The sequence below is a fragment of the Silurus meridionalis genome, chromosome 13, assembly GCF_014805685.1.
Source record: "Silurus meridionalis isolate SWU-2019-XX chromosome 13, ASM1480568v1, whole genome shotgun sequence".
NCBI classification, from domain to species: Eukaryota; Metazoa; Chordata; class Actinopteri; order Siluriformes; family Siluridae; genus Silurus; species Silurus meridionalis.
Window position 1 is genome coordinate 9,221,855 of NC_060896.1, and position 18,516 is coordinate 9,240,370.

Consider the following 18,516-nt stretch of genomic DNA (forward strand, 5'->3'; position numbering starts at 1 on the left):
AAACTAAAAAAATGATGTAAAACATGATCCCTCACCAGTAAACAGGAAGATGTTGGGGGGGTAAAAAAAGCAGCATTGGCATCTAGAGAACAGTGGGTTGTTTTTTTTTGCCAAGTATGGGTCATCACCCAGCTCCAATGTCTGAAAGGGCCACATTCATATTTTGCGAATGCCTGTGGGGAGGTCCTCTGCTGCGACCACTCAGCTTTGCTTCCCAAGCCCTTTGTCTATGGTTTCTTCCCATGAGAATGCCTGCGGCTAAATAATAGAAAACTTTCTCCTCCCCAGCGGTGCTCATGAACAACTCTCAAGACCTGCTGCTTCACTCCCGCAAGAATTGCTACTGTTTTTTACTATTTAAATTTGCAGAATGATTATATATGCACTCAGCTGCTACAAAATCAAAACAAAATAAATACAGAGCATCTGCCATTTAACCATTTCTGCTCATGGGTTATTCAGAAGACTTTATACATGTATTGTGGCTTGAACAACAAGGGCTTCAATACAAAGGGACTTGTCCTTGTGCATTCCACAGTGTTCGAAAGCAAACACGCTCAACAAAGAGTGGTTCTTAGACTCCAAAATAGCATCTCCATTTTTTTCTTATAGGTCCATTTGTGCACTTTATTTCTTCAGCATGAAAACCTGAGATTCCAAAAAACCGAGTATAGTGCGTCTCTAAAACCACAGCCTCGCTCAATACAAGGACATTTCCATATGCAGATCAGGAGAGATGTCATTCTTCATCCTGTGCTCCTTCAATTTGGTAGAGAGCGAAAAAAAAGAGCCAATTTGCATAAATGAATAATTTATACACGAGCACATTGCTGATATGAAAAACAAAGTAAGACAGGTAATTTCGCCCCCAAAAAAAGGCAACAGTACAAATCGATTCAGAAGGGAGAAACATGGCCTAATGATTTAGACTCCAGACACAAATTCAAAATGTATTAACAGCCTTCCCGGTGCATTTTGTTCAGCTACCAAAAACCTTCACGTATATCGGTTTGGCAGGTAATTTGTCGTCATAACGTCAACCTGTGGGTTGATGTGGAAATCGGGAGAGCGAGAGGAACTTCACCCAGGCCAATCCAAACACACACAAAGAGAGGGTCAGAAGCTTTGTATTGGGCACAAACCAACTTGGGCTACCATGAAATTAACATTGTGTGGGTGGATGTTTTTTTTTTATCTCAATACAATAAAAGCAACATTAGCAAGATTTGTGGAAACATGGACGAGGGCAGGCCGAGTGTGAAGGCTTGTACGAACTGTAAACTCTCCATGCTTACTCATTTCTATTCCACAAACTCTGTATTACTCCAGAAAAGTCATAATTTTTTCCCTTTAGACTTTTTATCACTTTACAATTTCTTCAGCATACATACACACACAAACACACCATACTTTCTGCTCGATTTTTCTTTATATATATATATATATATATATATATATATATATATATATATATATATATATATACATACACCCAGGTATCCTCTATTAATAAGGATACAAATGCAGGAGAGATCCCTGCTTAAGCGACCTCAACAAAAAAGAAAAAGAAAAATGATCAGCACATTATCTGCCTATTAACTTAGTGCGAAGCTGAGATCAGCACCTCATTTTAACTAGACTGTGTCACATCCTCTGGGGATAAGTACCAAGATTGTAAGTCATTACCCCACTTTATTTTAGATTGTAATGAAATAATGCATGATGCTAGACGCTCTGACAAAAGGAAGCACTAAGATCTGCACTCTGAGAGCTGTTCGGTGCAATTCCTCAGGCTTCTTGTCATGTTATATATGAAGTGTGCAATTTCCAAGGTCCACTTTATTTCATGCCACAGCGGAGAAAGAAAGAGAGACTCACTCCGGCCACTACTGCGCTCCGATATTACCTGGCACTTAATTCAAATCCCTGTTTCCCTTGTCGCAGTTTAGGAGCGCGCTCTCAAACCATCACCATATGCATCTGAAATTTCAAATATTTTCCTTAGGTCATTTTTTGCCCCCCCATTTGGCGCTGTAGCGGGATCAGATTTCACGTTCAGGTTGTAAGAGTAGAATCTGTGAGACTGGTAGACTACTAGAAAGTTTGGATTACTTCCCTTTGGAAATGTTAAACTAAGTACATATATAATAATAAAAATAAGATGTTGCTGAAAGACACTGCTTTGTCACACTATTAACATTTCAGTACACATACACAAAAAAACCCACACAGTGCTGCGATTGAATGTTTTGTTTCTTCCACCTCTATACACATCATCAAGAAGCCGGCCATGAACACACCTCAACTTATGACTAATGCATTAGAATACAAAAAAGGAGTCGGGTTTATATTCTAGAAGTTCACACTATGTTAATAATTTGATGCAGAAGAATTACATCAAATGAAAAGAATGTCTTATAGAATGTGAATTCCCCAGGGGTTTATTACGTCTGCAGGTAAGCTATCGCCAGTAGCAGGTGTGAGAGCCATTAAAAGCAGCCTTCCTGAGCAAGAAAAGACGAGCTGAGTGATATACAACCCTGTTACGACGCTCATAAATCACTGGCACAAGGCAGAGCGCTGTCTTACATCCTAAACACGAAGTCTAGTCGGTCACGGCGTCTTTGCTCTTTCATTTCATAAGGTAGATTCTTAGAGGATTTCCAAATCACATGCTATAGGATTAAAATGCTGATGGATTGTAATATAAATAAACCATAAGGGGAAAAAAAAGAACAAAAGTGTAAGCATACAAACTGTTGGGTTTCCTACTGATTGTCGTTAAGTACTCTATTTTTAAACCTAAATACACAGATCGTGCAATTGCATGCTTCAAAAGCCCTTCACACTAGAACGGAAAGCATTAAAACCTTCATTGCTGAAATCCTATTACCAGCTTTTAAAGCACTCTGCAAATGAGCCACATCAACTGCTGCTTATCCTCTGCTTCTCAAAGCGAATGCATCCATTCTATCAATTAGCCTAAAAAGCCAAATGTTTCATGCGCTGCGAATCCTCTTGATTGGAACAGAAACCTTTTTTATCCCAGTTTGACCTCGAGCGAAAGTACATCCCACGCACTGGCCTCTGCACAACAGGGGGTGTTTTGTCATGTTGCATGCCCCTCCGGCCAGGGGACAATAAATCAGCTGGACTGCCTGCAATGGAGCTCCTATTACAGAAAGGGGTATTCAGTCTGTCCGGTTTTGCTTTTGAGGCCCGTCCTGGCCACCAGCAGGCTGCTTTATCATTCGGGATGAAACGAGGAGGCAGACAGCGAATGAATAAGAACGGGCCTGAAGAATGCAGAGGTCTGGCTGAGAGGAACATGTGGCACAGGGAGGAGAACTCAAGACTGGAGGCTCCAGAACAACTGGGGAGATTGGCATTTTTACACAAACACCGAAGAGACATTTTCAGAGAAAATGACTTTTCTGTTTTCATGCTGCTGTGTGGGTGACAGTCTCGGTTATTGCTTTAACTGTTGGGTGTCTTGGCGTTCAAGACTCATTTCGACAATCTGCCAGGTTTTTCTGTTAGCACAGCTCACAACAGGGCTCTCAGTGTTCACAAACTGTTGTTCTAATACATAGAAAACAAAATCCAGTTGGAATCTGATGAATGTCTTTTTTAGACTGCTTTATTTGGCTTTGCTCTCGCCACTGAAGCATACCGACTCCAGCTCTGAAGCCACGTGGCGGATGTTCTGCACTTGCGGGTTGGAGTGGCTGTTTGCACAAGACACAGGAATTATTTATGAGGCATAAACAGGCTGAGCCAGACTATAGTATGTCATATCTTAGCCAAGACTCACTGCAGCAAGAAGTGCGGCATTTAGCCGAGTAAATACCAATTGATCAATAGACCACAGTAAAGCACCTTTGCTGAAATATTAATGATAATGACACAGGGCTAGAGCAATGTGCATATGCACAATTGTGAAATATGCGAGGGTGAGCACATCTCTACGATTAGGTGTCTGCGCTATCAGTCTTTTGCCTGGAACATAAACAGGATCAAACTGCTGATGCTGCATTCAAGTGATTTTTCTTCCAATAACCAAAAAAAGGAACGAAAAACTATTTATTGACTTTCACAAATTGATTTTTTCATTTTGCATACATGTTTTTATAATGCATTAATAGTGCTTAAATATTTCTTGGTGGTTCGACACAACTCAATTCTGTAACTCAATACCTCCAAACAGACATTTCCCCAAGATGCAAAGCATGATGTAATTGTCAGAAAGATAAAAAATGAAGATGCTAAACACAACTAATGTGAGACAACCCTAAAATATATATAACTAAAGATGTTGCTGTTTATTCACAGGCATACATGTGAAGAGAGTCGCCATATCGCCATGTTGCCATGGCTGCTCATCAGGGATAAATGCACACCATTCACCTTAACTGTTAATTTCTGTAAAGCTGCTTTGAGACAATGTCTGTTGTGAAAAGCGCTATAGAAATAAAGTTGATTTGACTTGACTATAAGTACCAACTATTTGGACTACATTATATGTACACAGGTATGTGGGGTTAATATATTTATTAGCATAATTACCATGAGTTGCACCCCTATCTATCATAGATAGATAGTGTTTTTAGACTAAGATTATGGATTGTCTAGGCACCTGACAGGAAAAATGACATAGTCTGTTACATATTAAAAAAACAAAAATATTCTGTTGATTTCTCACATTTTCTTTAATACGAAGACAATCAAAGCCAGTATATGAATGACATAAAATATATAAAAAAAAAGCAACACATTTGAGTTTCTAGCATGGATGTCGACTACATCCATGCAATGGTCATGTGACCTACTGATAAACAAATTAAACGAAAACCAAAACAGTTTGCATTTACATAGCATTTTACATTTATGAGAAAATCATTGGGATTTCTAAGATACTCGTTCCATGCAAATAAAAAAATAATGTCCTCTGGCAACATCAACAGAATTTAAATCTTATACCGCTCTAACAGCACCTTTGACTGTACAGTAAAATCCGTTTTTCGTGGTGGTTACGTTCCAAAACCGTGTGCGATAAAGGAAAAAACACGCTAAACGGACGCCACACCAAAAATGCTATTTTATGGAAATGGTACGGTATTAACATTTTACTACATATTATAATTGATAATTATATTTTTATTAATACACTTCATTATTTCAACATTAAACTAAATAAAAACAATTCCCTATTCATTTTTTTGGTCTCGTGCTATCTGCGAGAGACCGGGAAAATCAGCCAAACTAATTAGTTATGTGGCAAATGCAATTTCGCGATAAACCGGGGCGCCAGATTCGAACCGTGGTAAAGCGGGGGATTACTGTATTGTTATTCTCTCCCTGGAAAATGTTTAATTTATCAGCCAGTTATTGTTCCAACCCCTTTTGAACTTAACTATAATTTTACTATTAGAATATTCTGAAGTTTAAGTCTAGTTTATTAGGTTTAGAATTTATGATTTATCCACCCATAATGTAGACACGTATATCAGAACATGCTTATAGCCTTGTGCATTCAGAGCTAAGACCATTGAAATATGCAGTTCTGATAAATCCTGACACATCGACCATTGCTCATCATGGAACTGATGCTCCAGAGAGGATTCTGATTAGCCAACCTTTTTGTGCAGCGCGACGAAATCCATCATCTCAAGAGCAAAGCCAGTAAATCAATGAGATGGAATGAGATTTCTCCTGAACGACTGGGTGACGAGAACTGAAATTTGTTCTTTCATTTCTCTCCAAGGCATATGCTCATCTCCTGATAACTACATAGTATTGTGAGGGGAAAGGGCGGAGGCTGGAACGATGAAAGAAAAACACGAGTGGCCAAGCCTGATTGAACATTCCTGAGAAATTGCAACCCTTTTTCCTTCCACTGTACGATACTGCGTTTTTTTCCCCACTCCCAATTCCAAATTCATCACAGTCTTCACACGTTCTCACTTCTCCTCCACCTGTACATCCTGCATGCAAAAAACGTTCCACCGTCACATGCACGTTGTTCCTGGCAAAGATGATTTCTCCTTCAATTAAGGTTGTTAGTGTGCAACTCTTCCATTGTGATAATGAGCTAGCTGAAGCCCGAAGCACGCTTCCACGTCCACATTAATTATAAAGCATCACGGGGGGGATCCTTCACAGTTCCGCACAGTGTGATCTCATTAGATAGAATCACACCAGAGCTGCCATCGCAGAACGTTTCGCTTACAAGTGCACACATTATCCACCTCCCATTAGGTGACTGGTTCTTAATTGAATTTACATATGTTGCACCGGTGACCTGGGAGAGACTCGACATCTGACCCTGGGCGGTATGAAGGTGTGGAGGCACCAGCTGAATGTTCTCATTATATTATCTACTGGAAGAGCTGCAGGCAGAGCTTTTTATAGAGTTAGAAGCATTCTTTGGGCATTCTTACAATCAGCCTGAATAATCAGTGAATACTAAGTACCGAGTTCACACCCAGGACTGATTTTGCGCTTGTTTCAGAGAGGAACTCGTATCGCAGGTTTGCTTTCACAGAGAAAATTTATTTCCATGGACTGGGTGTGTAAGTTCATACACCACTCAAACTGACGAAATAATAAGGTTCATTCATTTTGCTGTTGCGCTGCAAAGGACAGCACTTTTTGGATGGAACGACCGTTCTACTATAAAAAAAAAAAAGTAATGCACAAGATACGCATTCTGGTTTCATATGACCAGGCATGTCTGTCACCACTGCTGATCACGTAACTTGAAACAAGATTCAGCGCTGAACTAATCATGCAACTTGGCATTGTTAACAGATCGCTTCCACGCCTGATGATATGGTGGAACTAAACCCCAAACAACTCTTTCTAAAAAGACGAGGATCATAAAGCCTAGAGTTTATCTTCCGGTAGAAATATGTGAAATTACGTTACTATTGCTTGTTTATACCTACACTATGAAAGAGATTAATTTCCCCAATGTGCTTTCAGCTGTGGAGATGATGACGGCTGATTGCATGTCTTTAAGGCGGCGCCATCTGTGTAACTAAGTACACATTCCAGAACAATCTGAAATTATACACGAACTAAACAAAATGAGAGCACTTACAAGTCTACATTATAATTGTGGCTAGATGAAACAGCAATTAGACAACCCAAATCACTGAAGAAAAGGCCGGGTGCTGGTAATTTAAACTCACGATTCGCCTTAACTAGTGGCTGCGATGCAAATGAGAGTTCATTTTCAAATCGTTCATTTTCGCTCAAAGACACTAGATTAATTTAAATGATGCTAAAATATCCTTCGTATTGCTGTTGCGTGAGATGAGGACCGAGGTTAAACCCATAAAAGAGGCAGAATGAAGAACCACCCTGCCACTTAACTATTTTTAAATGCTTTGTCTTCCACATGGTGTCAATTTGAGTCTTTGCAAAGGAGCTCATTTACGCATTTTTTGACTTTATAGGCGCTCGAAGAAACCACACGGCCATGCAAGTAAGCAGTTGAGCTTTACAGCCTTTTGAATTCGCAACTGATTTCTTTTTGTGCTGTGAGAGAGGACAAAAACAGATACCGTCACATGATTCTTACAAGCCGACCATCAGTTTACACTTGATTGAATGATACATATGGTATATATACACATATTGTATACCCCAATTATAATAAAAAAATTAAAAAGATCTCTTACACACACCCGTGCCAAAGGATCATACGGTTCCAATAAAGCCGAGCTTCCTGTGCTTGTATCTGCATAGTTGCAGCTGACCACACAAAGGGGAACCCCATTAACCGCAGGCTGAAGTCTCCCACTCGAGGCCTGCATCCTCCTTACTGCCTCAGATAGATGCGTCCAAATGTCCACCATTTCCACTGCCTGATCAACAAGCTCCAGATGAATCTCTGACAAACAGCTCGGGTTTCGTGGCACACCTTAGAGAAGGATCTTCACTAGATACTAGATACTTCTCAGTATAATGACATCATCCTGCACTATATTTAGAAACAGCAACAATGGACTAGAAGGCATTTGGCTGTAAGATCTGTGAGGAGAAATCAAATGTGCAAGTCGGATTTGGAGAACATGTGATAAAAAACGATTGAGGAATATCTGAGCTACAGTCAGCTAAGTTTTTTATTTTTTAAGCAAAAATTTGCTGACGTTTTTCAAAACATCCACTTTATGATGATCAATATGCCTTTAAAAGGGTACAAAAAATATCAACTGAAAAAATCTTGAGTAACTTATTTATCTTAAGAAAGTAAAAACTTGCCAGGATTCCCTACCCCAAATTTTCTTTCCCCCCACAAGTGTCGTTTTATACTCCTATTCAGCTTAGAACATATGCGCTGATCATATGGAGAACATATGACGAAGCATGAAATCTCCTGGTCCAGGGGGGGGTCAAACTGCTATCCCAGGCATCTGGGACAAGCTGTTTTTTATTTATAGTTGCCCACTGGTCAAATAGGTTCAGTAGGCTGCTGAAACAGCTTTTATGTATACAATTTCTTGACCAGCCAATAAAAAAGACAAAACATAATGACTTTCACAAAACAGAATGCTTTCTGACTGCTGCCTCTTTAACACTATACACAGGTGTACTTGGTGTACATGGACATGGTTTTGATGCTGGTAGGAACCAGTCTTTACCAAACATGGTGCAACAGTCAATTATTTAATTGATTTTAACTCAAGAACACATGTAAATGAAGCACTTTTACTTTTACTGGAGTAATATTTAAGCAAAGGAAGGCACTTTTATTCAAGTACAGGTGTAGTGCACTTCATCCTCCACTAATTAGGTGGCATAAAATATAGCCAAGCTTTTCAAAATCGGAATTACTACCGGATGTTCGAGTAGTGGTTGCAGGAATGGCAAGGTGAAGTGATCTAAAGTTCAGGTCTCCTTGGGACGGATTGGTTCGAATCCCACTTCTAAAAACGATTGCACGTTCCAAGTGGGTCTGGATAAGAGTGATTGTGAAACGCTGTGAATGTAAAGCTAGCACAACCCTCAGTCACTTTGCATTGACAACGGTAGCCAGATTCAAATAAATGTCATACTGTGTGAGAGGTCACCACATTTCATAGCCAAAATGTTATCTAAAGACTCTTTTCTGGCAGGTGTAAATGTGATACCTAATCAATAGATAAGTACTGAGAGGATAAGGATTAAAACTGGACATAACTCTGTAATAATCACACCTGATTAGTTCACTGAGTTTCCAAGCAACAGAAATATCCGACTGGCCAAGAACTCTGGAGGTTTGACCAATATAGGGGACCTGGTAACTTATTTAGGACTTATCATCCTTTAGATTTCTCCAAAAGATATAAACTAACCAGTCACACAATATCTGCACTCTATCAAACATTTCACAAGGTCTGAAAACTCCATTCTTGTTAAATCTTTACTACATGTTCGCTATTAATACACTGACTTACATCTGCAGCCTTCACAAAACTTACCTCATCTTTTTTTAACCAATATGATTTATAGGAGTTTAAAAGACTGAGTAAAATCCCACGGCAGTGCAGCAGTTTTAGAAATTACCCTGGCCCCCAGCCATCACCAGACACGACGCACAGAGAAAAAGTCTCCAGCATGTGGGTGACGCATCAAATGGTGTCGTGTTTGAAGCCAAAATCGGCAATTATAATCCGTTCACATTGAGCAAGATTTATGGGTCCACGTTAAGAGAATGAAACGGAGACTTGTGTGTGTATAATGTTGCCGAATAGAAGGCATGTTTATGCTATAGAGAGCTGAACTCCCTTTCTGTCCATGTGGCATTGTAAATAAAGTTCCAGATTCGGCTTTGTGACCTAAATTACGCATTTCTGCGGTCGAAACTACAGCGCTGTGGATTGAAGAAACATGACGAGCTCGGTGTCACAAACGCACTGTCTTTTAACCGGTCGTTAGACCGTAGCCATAAACATTGCTTCCAAATATGCATTCCGCTGGCGAATGTAAGAATTTCAAAAGAAGAAATTGCGGTTCTTGTCCTGAGGAATCATGGAGATATTTGACCGCAAGCGCTATTGATAGATTGCTATGCTCATCAGGTTGTAAAAAAAAAAAAAATAACAGGAAATCTTTTTACGTCTCCGACTGGGAAATGTTCTTTAGAGGAACGAGGCGATAAAATGCAATTGTCCTGGTTTGCGTTGAGAAAAATCTAATTTGGTTGCTGTAATTGACAAAAGGAAAGTTGTATTAACATGTTGGAGATATTTCCCTGGCGCTTATCGTCACGAGTGGGTGCAGGGGACAAAGACGAAGAGAGGGTTGTACCGAGCCTCTCCCCTAGTGATGAGGACAATAGAACATTCCCAGGTCTGTCAATATGACAGCTTTGAGAACAAACCACATAAAGGAACAACTGTGGCTCTCCACCAGCTGCAGAGAGGGAGGAGAAGACAAGGTGGTTAAGGGCGTAGCAACAGGAGGCCAGCATGGTCCATGTGTGGTCCATTATCGCACCAGTGCGTGCAGTCACACCCTCAGTCCCTTTTTTATTTTTTAACAGATGAGTAGTTCTTGAAGCTTGGAAAAGGCTTGGTTAAAACCAGCTAAGTCTATTCATTAGCAGAAAGAGTGCTATTGAGGGACAACCGAAAAGACTACTTAAGCTCAATCAGCAAGATAAAGAAAGGGGGAAAAAACACTGACAGGTGCTTAATGGGAAAAGAGAAAGAGAAAGGAGAGGGGGGGAAATGCTGTGCGTGCTTTGCTAGAAAATGTCAGAATGCTTTTATTTTATTTCTTCTGCAAAGCTAAGGCTGCTCTGAGCATGCTGTTTAACTTATTTTTATTTTTTTTTACAACAAATTCAAGCTGAGTATGGAATCTGACAGGCAACAGGGAAAAACAACAACAACAACAACAACAAAAAATTAAAGAGCCACAGGAACATTGCTAAGTTTGTAATCCCCCTGGTGGATCACTGCCATGTTCGGAATGTCTTTGTGGTAGAACAGCTCCGGATTTTACCAGAGAAAGTCAAATGAGGATAAATAAGAAAACGTGGAGAAAAAAACACTAGGGAAATATAAACATTCTCAAGAAAATAAAGCTTTTATTCTGCCCAATTCCCAAGTGAAAAGCAAACACATAGGAACGGATCTTACGCAGATCAAACGCTACAAGTTGTCCGTATTTTCGGAAAGCATCCTGACAGCTGTGCTAACATGCGTCATCAAGCTCTTCCTCCCCGGAGCCAGGTCATAGAGCACGGGGCAGGAAGCCTTCTAGCTATTAGATATGTTTTTGTGTGCGTGTGTGGAGCATCAGGTCATAAGGGGTCATTCAGACAGGAAGGTGAATCGGGAGTGAACATTTTTGCAAAGTTCATAATTCAATTCGGTTTCATTTGTATAACACTTTCAACAACATCCACTGTCACAAAACAGCTTCAGAGAAATCCCATTCTTCTTGCATCTAACACATCAACTTTGAGAACAAAATGTTCACTTGCTGTCTAATATATCAACAGGTGCCATGATAAAGAGATAATCAGTCACTCCGGTCATAATGTTATAATGTAATAACGTTATGCCTGATCGGTGTAAATAATCCTTTTCTGTGCACTATGTGGTCAAATGCAGCAATTGTGAAAGCAGGAAATTGTTTGTAAACATAAGATCTACCAACCGTTGATTGATAAAGACTTGTCCTAAAGCAGCCATCGAAAATGTAGTCCTAAACCTAAAGTCCAAAACCATGTGGATGGTTTTAACGTCGCATCCACAGAAATCTCATGCATCTTTAGGCTGTTCATTTGGAGCCATCCCCAGCAGCAGCCAGTGGTTTCCTAGCAATGAGAATTCCAACCAGAAGTGGGGCATCAGCATGGAAGCGATACACTCCGGTTCCTTGCATTTTTTTTTTCAAATCATTCAGCAAGAAAAATGGCATTTTTAGTTAGATGTTCAGACAGACTGTCGCCTCTGTGGAGCTCTTGCCGTTTCCTGTACCAGTGCGCACATAAACCGCGCATGTCCTCGTGTCATCAGAGTGTTTCCAGTGCTGACAGATGTGTGTGCACATTGCAGTATTTAGAAGGGTGAAGAACATTGCAAGTTCTTCGCCGTAGTGTGTACCGAGCGCATGTCCAACCTCTGCTGCTACAACTAAGCGCAAACACAGACGTGAAACCGGCTTCCAGAACAGAATGAGCGCGTCAAGCCGCAGTCAGTGTATGCCTCAAAGCGGAAGCGCGCACTTGCACACGTTTCCTAAGCACGGAACGATGACGGCGCGAATCACACTGTGGATAGATTGATAGATCAGTACTTCATTTTAATAGCTGCAAAGACATGAATCACCTCGACCTCAAAGTCTGCAGCTCCAAATCTTTCCGTCAGAGCCTTAAATCCAGCACAAGCTGGCTCTGAGTAGAGACGGATTATTCGAATTGCTATTTTCAAGCCCTGTCATTAGATATAAAATTTCCTATTGTGAATAATTCATGTCGACAATGATACTCAAACAGTGCGTGTGTGTTTTACTCCAAGGAATGTCCAAGGAATTACAGAAGCAGTGGGCTTGCATAACATGCAACAACAAAAAAAAGCATTAGCAAATATGCAGAGATCCTAAAACCCTTAGACACGGCGATCAGAGAGACTTAGGTGAATTGTCTAACACATGAGAAGGTCAGCAGAAGTCAGGTTTAGTGAAGCATGAAACTTCCGGATCTTTAGGACAGAGGATTTTGAGCTTACTGGTTTTTCAGAAAGACAAACATGCTTTTATTAATCAACTTCAAGAAAGAGGCAAAAGTAAGAAAGAAATGGTTTATAGCTGCAATAGCATAAGTGATAACGTTTCAATTATAAGCAAATGTTCCACGATAGTAACCCTAACTGTAAGTGTATGCATAGCATATTTTGGAAATATAAATTAAAATGAAATTTCTGAGGTATACAAAATAGAAAATAGAATTCAAAAATAAACTTTATAAAAAAGAGTTTTCTAATCCTTGTTTTGTTGTTAAGAGTCTAATCTATTTAAAACTGTGAGGAAGCTGCAGTCTGGGTCAAACTTGGGTCAAGAGGAAAGCAACTGGGAGTGATAGAATGTAAAAAAAAAAGACAGGACAGGACAAGTCATTGCATCACTGGCTGCCTTTCTAGAAATGGTCTGAAAAAAATGGCACAGTGACCTATAAATCCAAGCAGAAATTATTCAAAGGCTTTCAACAGTTATTGCCTTTCTGAGTCATCTGCTAGAAGTGCCTGAAAAAATGATCCTGTAGAGAGAGGATAGAGAAAAAAGGGAGAGGTGGGGGAGGAGAGAAAGAGAGAGACAATGCTATTGCCATTCTCTCCTTCTTTCCAAACCTCTCTTCTTCTCTCTGCACTCTGCAAAGCAAATTTAGACCCCTTCTGCCAAGCATTAATCATCTGAAACGCTTCACTTGCATTGGGAAAACATTTATCAGCAATTTAGTTCAGTGTAATACATCTGGGATGAGGTTTGAGGTCTAGGCTGATGACTTTGCTAAAAATTATATTTTACCAAAAAGAATGAACCACACGTCATCTTTTTTTAAAATATTTTGGTGTCAGTTGAGGCCTTGCGCTCTCTTATAATGAATGCGTTTACTAAGTGGAGGCTGGACAACAGCTAGAACTGAACCATGGCTTCATGCTTGTGTGAAGTTGCTGTAAGGAACAAGTGGCTTTATTTTTTCATTGAACTGAATCTGTGCGTACATGAAGCCTCATTTAAGTCTGATTTATGCTTTCTCCTGAACAGGCCTCCGAACAAAGTATCACAGCGGCAGTTTATAAAAGTGGCTCTGCAAATCAAAAAGCCAGAACTGGCTGCACACCTCTGCAATGCCTGTCCAGTGACAGACATAATTCTCACTTTTTTCTCTCAAACACTCATTTACTCTCTTAAATGATTATTATTTATCCAAATAATTCGAATAAATGCAATTGTATGGCTCTACACTATCTCAGTGTATCATATCGATCAGGCAGAAATCCAACAACCCCTATATAAAATAACAAAAAAAAAAAAAAAGATCAACTGTTGTGTTTATACATTTGACTAATCTGGCACTGGAAGGATCAATAAAATCTTAACAGCTTAAAGCTAAGCTAACCACTTGTTTTCTGTGCACTAAGAGCACTATTATGGGCACTAAGCATGTACAGAAGTAGTTACAAAAAAAGAGAATAATAAAAAAAAAGTTTTGTAAAAAGATAACAAAAATTCAAAAGGCCCAATAATCGCAGCTAACATGCACAAACTCGCTCTTACTGTACACCAGCTCACCATTAACCTTAAAAATGCATACAGCACAAAAGCTGACATTACAATACATCCAGTTCAGCCCAAACCTTTTTTTTTTCTTTGTTTCAGAACAAATAAAACCAAACCACGCCTTCTGGAATACTTCAGCTACCTCACACTGAGGTAAAGTTTTGAGAAGAAAGGAAAAGGTTGAACATCTGTTACTCCCTATAAACTCCTAGACAGACTGCCAGGCTAAAGAATAAAAAAACATAATCTGAGGAAACATCTTTTACTTGTAAAAAGAATAGTATAAAAGTATACACACACAAACATTGGGGATCAATGTATTATATATGACTATGATCTTTCCCCTTCCTGTAAGGTTGCTTTTAAAACCCATCCCAGAATGCATTATGTAAAATGAACCTTGGACTCTTATACTAGACAATATGCAGTATCTCTGAGAAATGCCATGACTGGTGAGACCAACAGACCTGAGAGCAGCTCGAAAGGAACCTACTGGAAGCAATTAATATGATTTTTTTAGCACTTTTCTTTCCAGCTGGGCTGTAGCTATAAGCCACTGTAACACAGGAATGCAAATGCCTGGCCCTGAAACATTCGCTATAACGTTCAGGATCTTGTTAGACCAGCTAGTGTCCGACTGAAATACGAGGCGTCTCATGCTGTCTAAGCAAATCATGGTCAGGACTGCTTGAGGTTACTGCGTAGTTTCATAAAAGCAACATAGGCATATGACTCACACCAGGGCCATCAAGTAAACCAAAAACAGGAAAGCTCAAGACAATAAAGTTGCTCTTATTGATGCGTTTGTGTTTCACGTGTCCTCAGGACCACCTGTTTACAGCAGCTCGGGTAAAAACGTGAAGCTGGGAGGTCTGGCGCTTGACTAGTAAGCAAGCAGATTCATCCCATTGGCATTCATGGCAGTAAATCCAATCTGTAGAATATTATAGATGCAAGCTTGTTAAATAAGAACATAAATGACGGAGACTTCCCACACTAACAACAAAAAGCTGGCCATGCTAGAAGAATGCTAAGCCGCTATTTGAGAGCAGCATGGGCTCAAACATATTTAACTCATTAGGACTGAAGGGTTGCAGCAAGACAGCCACGCATTCATCGCAACCACGATATTAAACGCATTTCAAAATTATACACGGTTAATCTCTGGCACTCCACATGCCACCATCAATAAGTACATCTTTCATGGCATACAATGACTAGAGGCAAGACTAAGGCCTTCAAATTCAAAGCTCAAAGTTCACTTGAATGAAGTCAGCGTAAAGCAAAAGTAACCACAACCAACACAACCTGCACAACAAGCAGATCAACAAATGTCTAGTAAGCTGTTGAAAATACTAAAAACAACGATAGATTCTTGGCTACTCTTAATTTACTACAGTGAAGTTTCGTACCCTCTGAGTGAATATATATATACACTGTATATTTACAATTATATGCTATTTTAATATATATTTTTTAGTTTATCTACCTAAACCTACATAAAGAATTTCATGACATTTTTCTCTACCACAAAATGGCCTAAATATTTCAGCTACTGAATCAGCAGGTCGCTTTTAATATCCAAGCTCATTAAGCAAAGGTGCTCATTAAGGTATCTGTAACCCTACAATAGATTTACTGTAAGGCAAAAAAAGTACCTGATTGGGTGCGAGTGATGACAATGATGCAATGACAGATTTCTTGACTGAAGATTTTTTTTTTTGTAGTGAAGCAGTTAAAACATTATTAATGAATGTGATGTGATGCTTATAATTTATAAAGATTTTGATTGTCTCGTGTTAGTTAAATGTCAAGTGACAATGTTTACAACAGGAGTAAATCTACATAATCCAAAAATTTCATTCAGCTGTGACTTTCTGGGAAAAAACACCGCCTGAATCCAAAACCAAGGCGCAAAAGTGTTAACAGAAGTTTGGTGTTTTTGGAAACTTTGATGGTAGAAAAGAAATGGCCATCTAATTTAACCACAAAAATACTCAACCTTAATAGGCTCACATGCAAGAAAAGAAAAACAGAAACATTTGGTATATGGAAATTCCGTTCATTTTACCTTCGTTGCACATTATTATTCTAGGTCTAGACAGTGGCACACTGCAAATCTAAGGGGCCCCAGCAAGCCATGAGACAAGGTCCCTCCCACAAGTACAGCTGTCAATCAGAAATTCTAGAGGGGGATGGGTATGCAATAGACATGGGGATGTCGACAGCAGACTGCGCATCCCAGAACAGAACTAATGCATAAAAATAACAAACAGCACTTAAGTTCAAAAGTAAATTGTACAGACGTTCATAATAGTTTGCTTATTGAATATCAAAGCATACCAACGTTTTCACAGAAAAATCATGAATAAAAATAAAATATAAAGCAATATTAATTTGTTGTTCCTAAATTTAGTTTTAACTCGTTCAGGAATAAGTCGAGCCAGGCTCGATTAACAAGCAAAAAAAAGCTGCTCTATTGTTGCTACTCAAATGCAAACTGAAACTTCAGCTGATTAAGAATGTTGAAAATCCTGAAAAATTTTCATAACATGTATATATACAAAGTAACAAAAGCTAGTTAAAAGACACATCTGATTGATTTCCGATAACTTTCCAGTCCTGGTGCATCATGGGCAGCAGCAATAAGTGTTTAATAGAAATCTTTCCACTTTTCAATAATTAAAACTATTATTTGTTTTTGAAACGCATTGGTGCAAGTTACTGCAAGTTCTCATGTTCTCCATGTACATCGCGTGTTAATTTTTCACTGCTCCTTCACTGCTAAAAGTTTCTGATGTCAGTTGGATGTTTATGGCTGATAGACTGATAGCTGATGGCTTGACATCCATATGGCAGTGATATTGGTGTGAATAAACATGACTTTTTGTGCTATTTGTACCAGCACCACACATTCTGTAAATGTCAAACTCAGGTCAACATTCTACCATCGATATAATACCTGGTCAGCAATTCATTTGAATGATGAATTCAGCAAGAAAAAAAAAAGAAAAAAAAAAAAAAACAGTGAAAGAATCCAAAGTTTTTGGAGAAACTGATTTTTTTGTTTAAAATTATGGTCAAAAAGATGGGGGGGGAAAAAAGGAAAGAATTTATATCTGTTCATGTTGCTGTTATTTCATTCTCTTGAAACATACCCAGTATTATTTTAATGATTTCAGAAGCGACAGCTCTGTTGATACAGACCATGTGTCTCATTCCTTTTGTGCTCTTGGTGAATCTAATCACCACTTCTGCATCAGTAAGTCGTCTGCCCACGCCTCTGCTGAATAATTCAAATAGAGGGAAAAGAGTCTGAGAGATACAGAGAGTCACAGAGAAAGAGAGTTTACCACATCTACAGCTCTGGTGAGTGCATTCCTGCAGCTTAACTCTCATTAAAAATTCAAGTCACACAAAGTGGGTTAAAGCCCTCACACAGAAGATATATTCAGCTCGGCTCGCCGGCTGCAGGCATAGACCGACTTCTTGGATCTGTGGCCTAACGCGCATAATCTCGGTGCACAATGTCTCGTACCCCACTGTTCACGCCGTGCCAAATCCATGCTATGGAAACCGGTGGAGGTGTAAGTCTTCCCCAGCCTTCTGTTCCAACAATGTAAAACAACCTGCTGTTTAAACTAAATCAATAAAAAGCAGACATAAGCAGGGCAAAGTTTCTGGATAAGAGTCTTTTTGGATCATATTTCTTTCACAGCAAAAAAAAGGTCCTTGGCCTTTACCCCCCAAATATGAGTGCTGAAACCTGTGAGCAAGATTTGTGTTCTTGGCTCTTCCCAAACCACTTCAAATAACACTCAGAGAGGATGAGTGTGCTAATGCTTGGGATAAAGCCCCGTTTTACATATGTAAGCGCCATTCTTTTTGTTACAAGGTGCAAAGCAGGACATTCTTTTTTTACTCTCATCCCTTCCTACTTTTCTCTTTTTGATCATGAATGCAAAAAAAAAAAAAGAAATACATATATAGCAGTTTTGTAAAATGAAAAGCTCTTACTGCTGAGAAGTTAAGTCACTAAGTACACACAGGATCAGTGCAAGTAAGAAAAAAGAATACAAAAGTTTCATCAGGCAGAAAATCTGCCATGAAATCACAGATTAATCCGATTTAAAAGTAAAATAAAACCCTTCTAAAATATGAAAATGTTAAGAGCAAAGGTAGACATGGTGGCTCGGGCGTTGGGCGCGTTAACAAGGTCTGCCTCAAAACATTGAG

General features: G+C 39.3%; 1 protein-coding gene across 3 annotated transcripts in view; it reads right to left on the minus strand.

Moving 5' to 3' along the window:
* Window positions 1-18,516, minus strand: part of tmtc2b (transmembrane O-mannosyltransferase targeting cadherins 2b) — a 103,438-nt gene that overhangs the window by 56,396 nt on the left and 28,526 nt on the right. The window contains exon 1 of one of the 3 annotated variants that reach the window (XM_046864527.1): window positions 11,656-12,094. The exons of 1 other annotated variant lie outside the window; for it this stretch is intronic. In XM_046864527.1, the coding sequence (XP_046720483.1) occupies window positions 11,656-11,726 (71 nt within the window). In that variant the 5' untranslated portion in view covers window positions 11,727-12,094. Of the gene's footprint in view, window positions 1-7,691; window positions 7,822-11,655; window positions 12,095-18,516 lie in introns of those variants that run through there. One more of the 3 variants, XM_046864524.1, reaches the window with a different exon arrangement.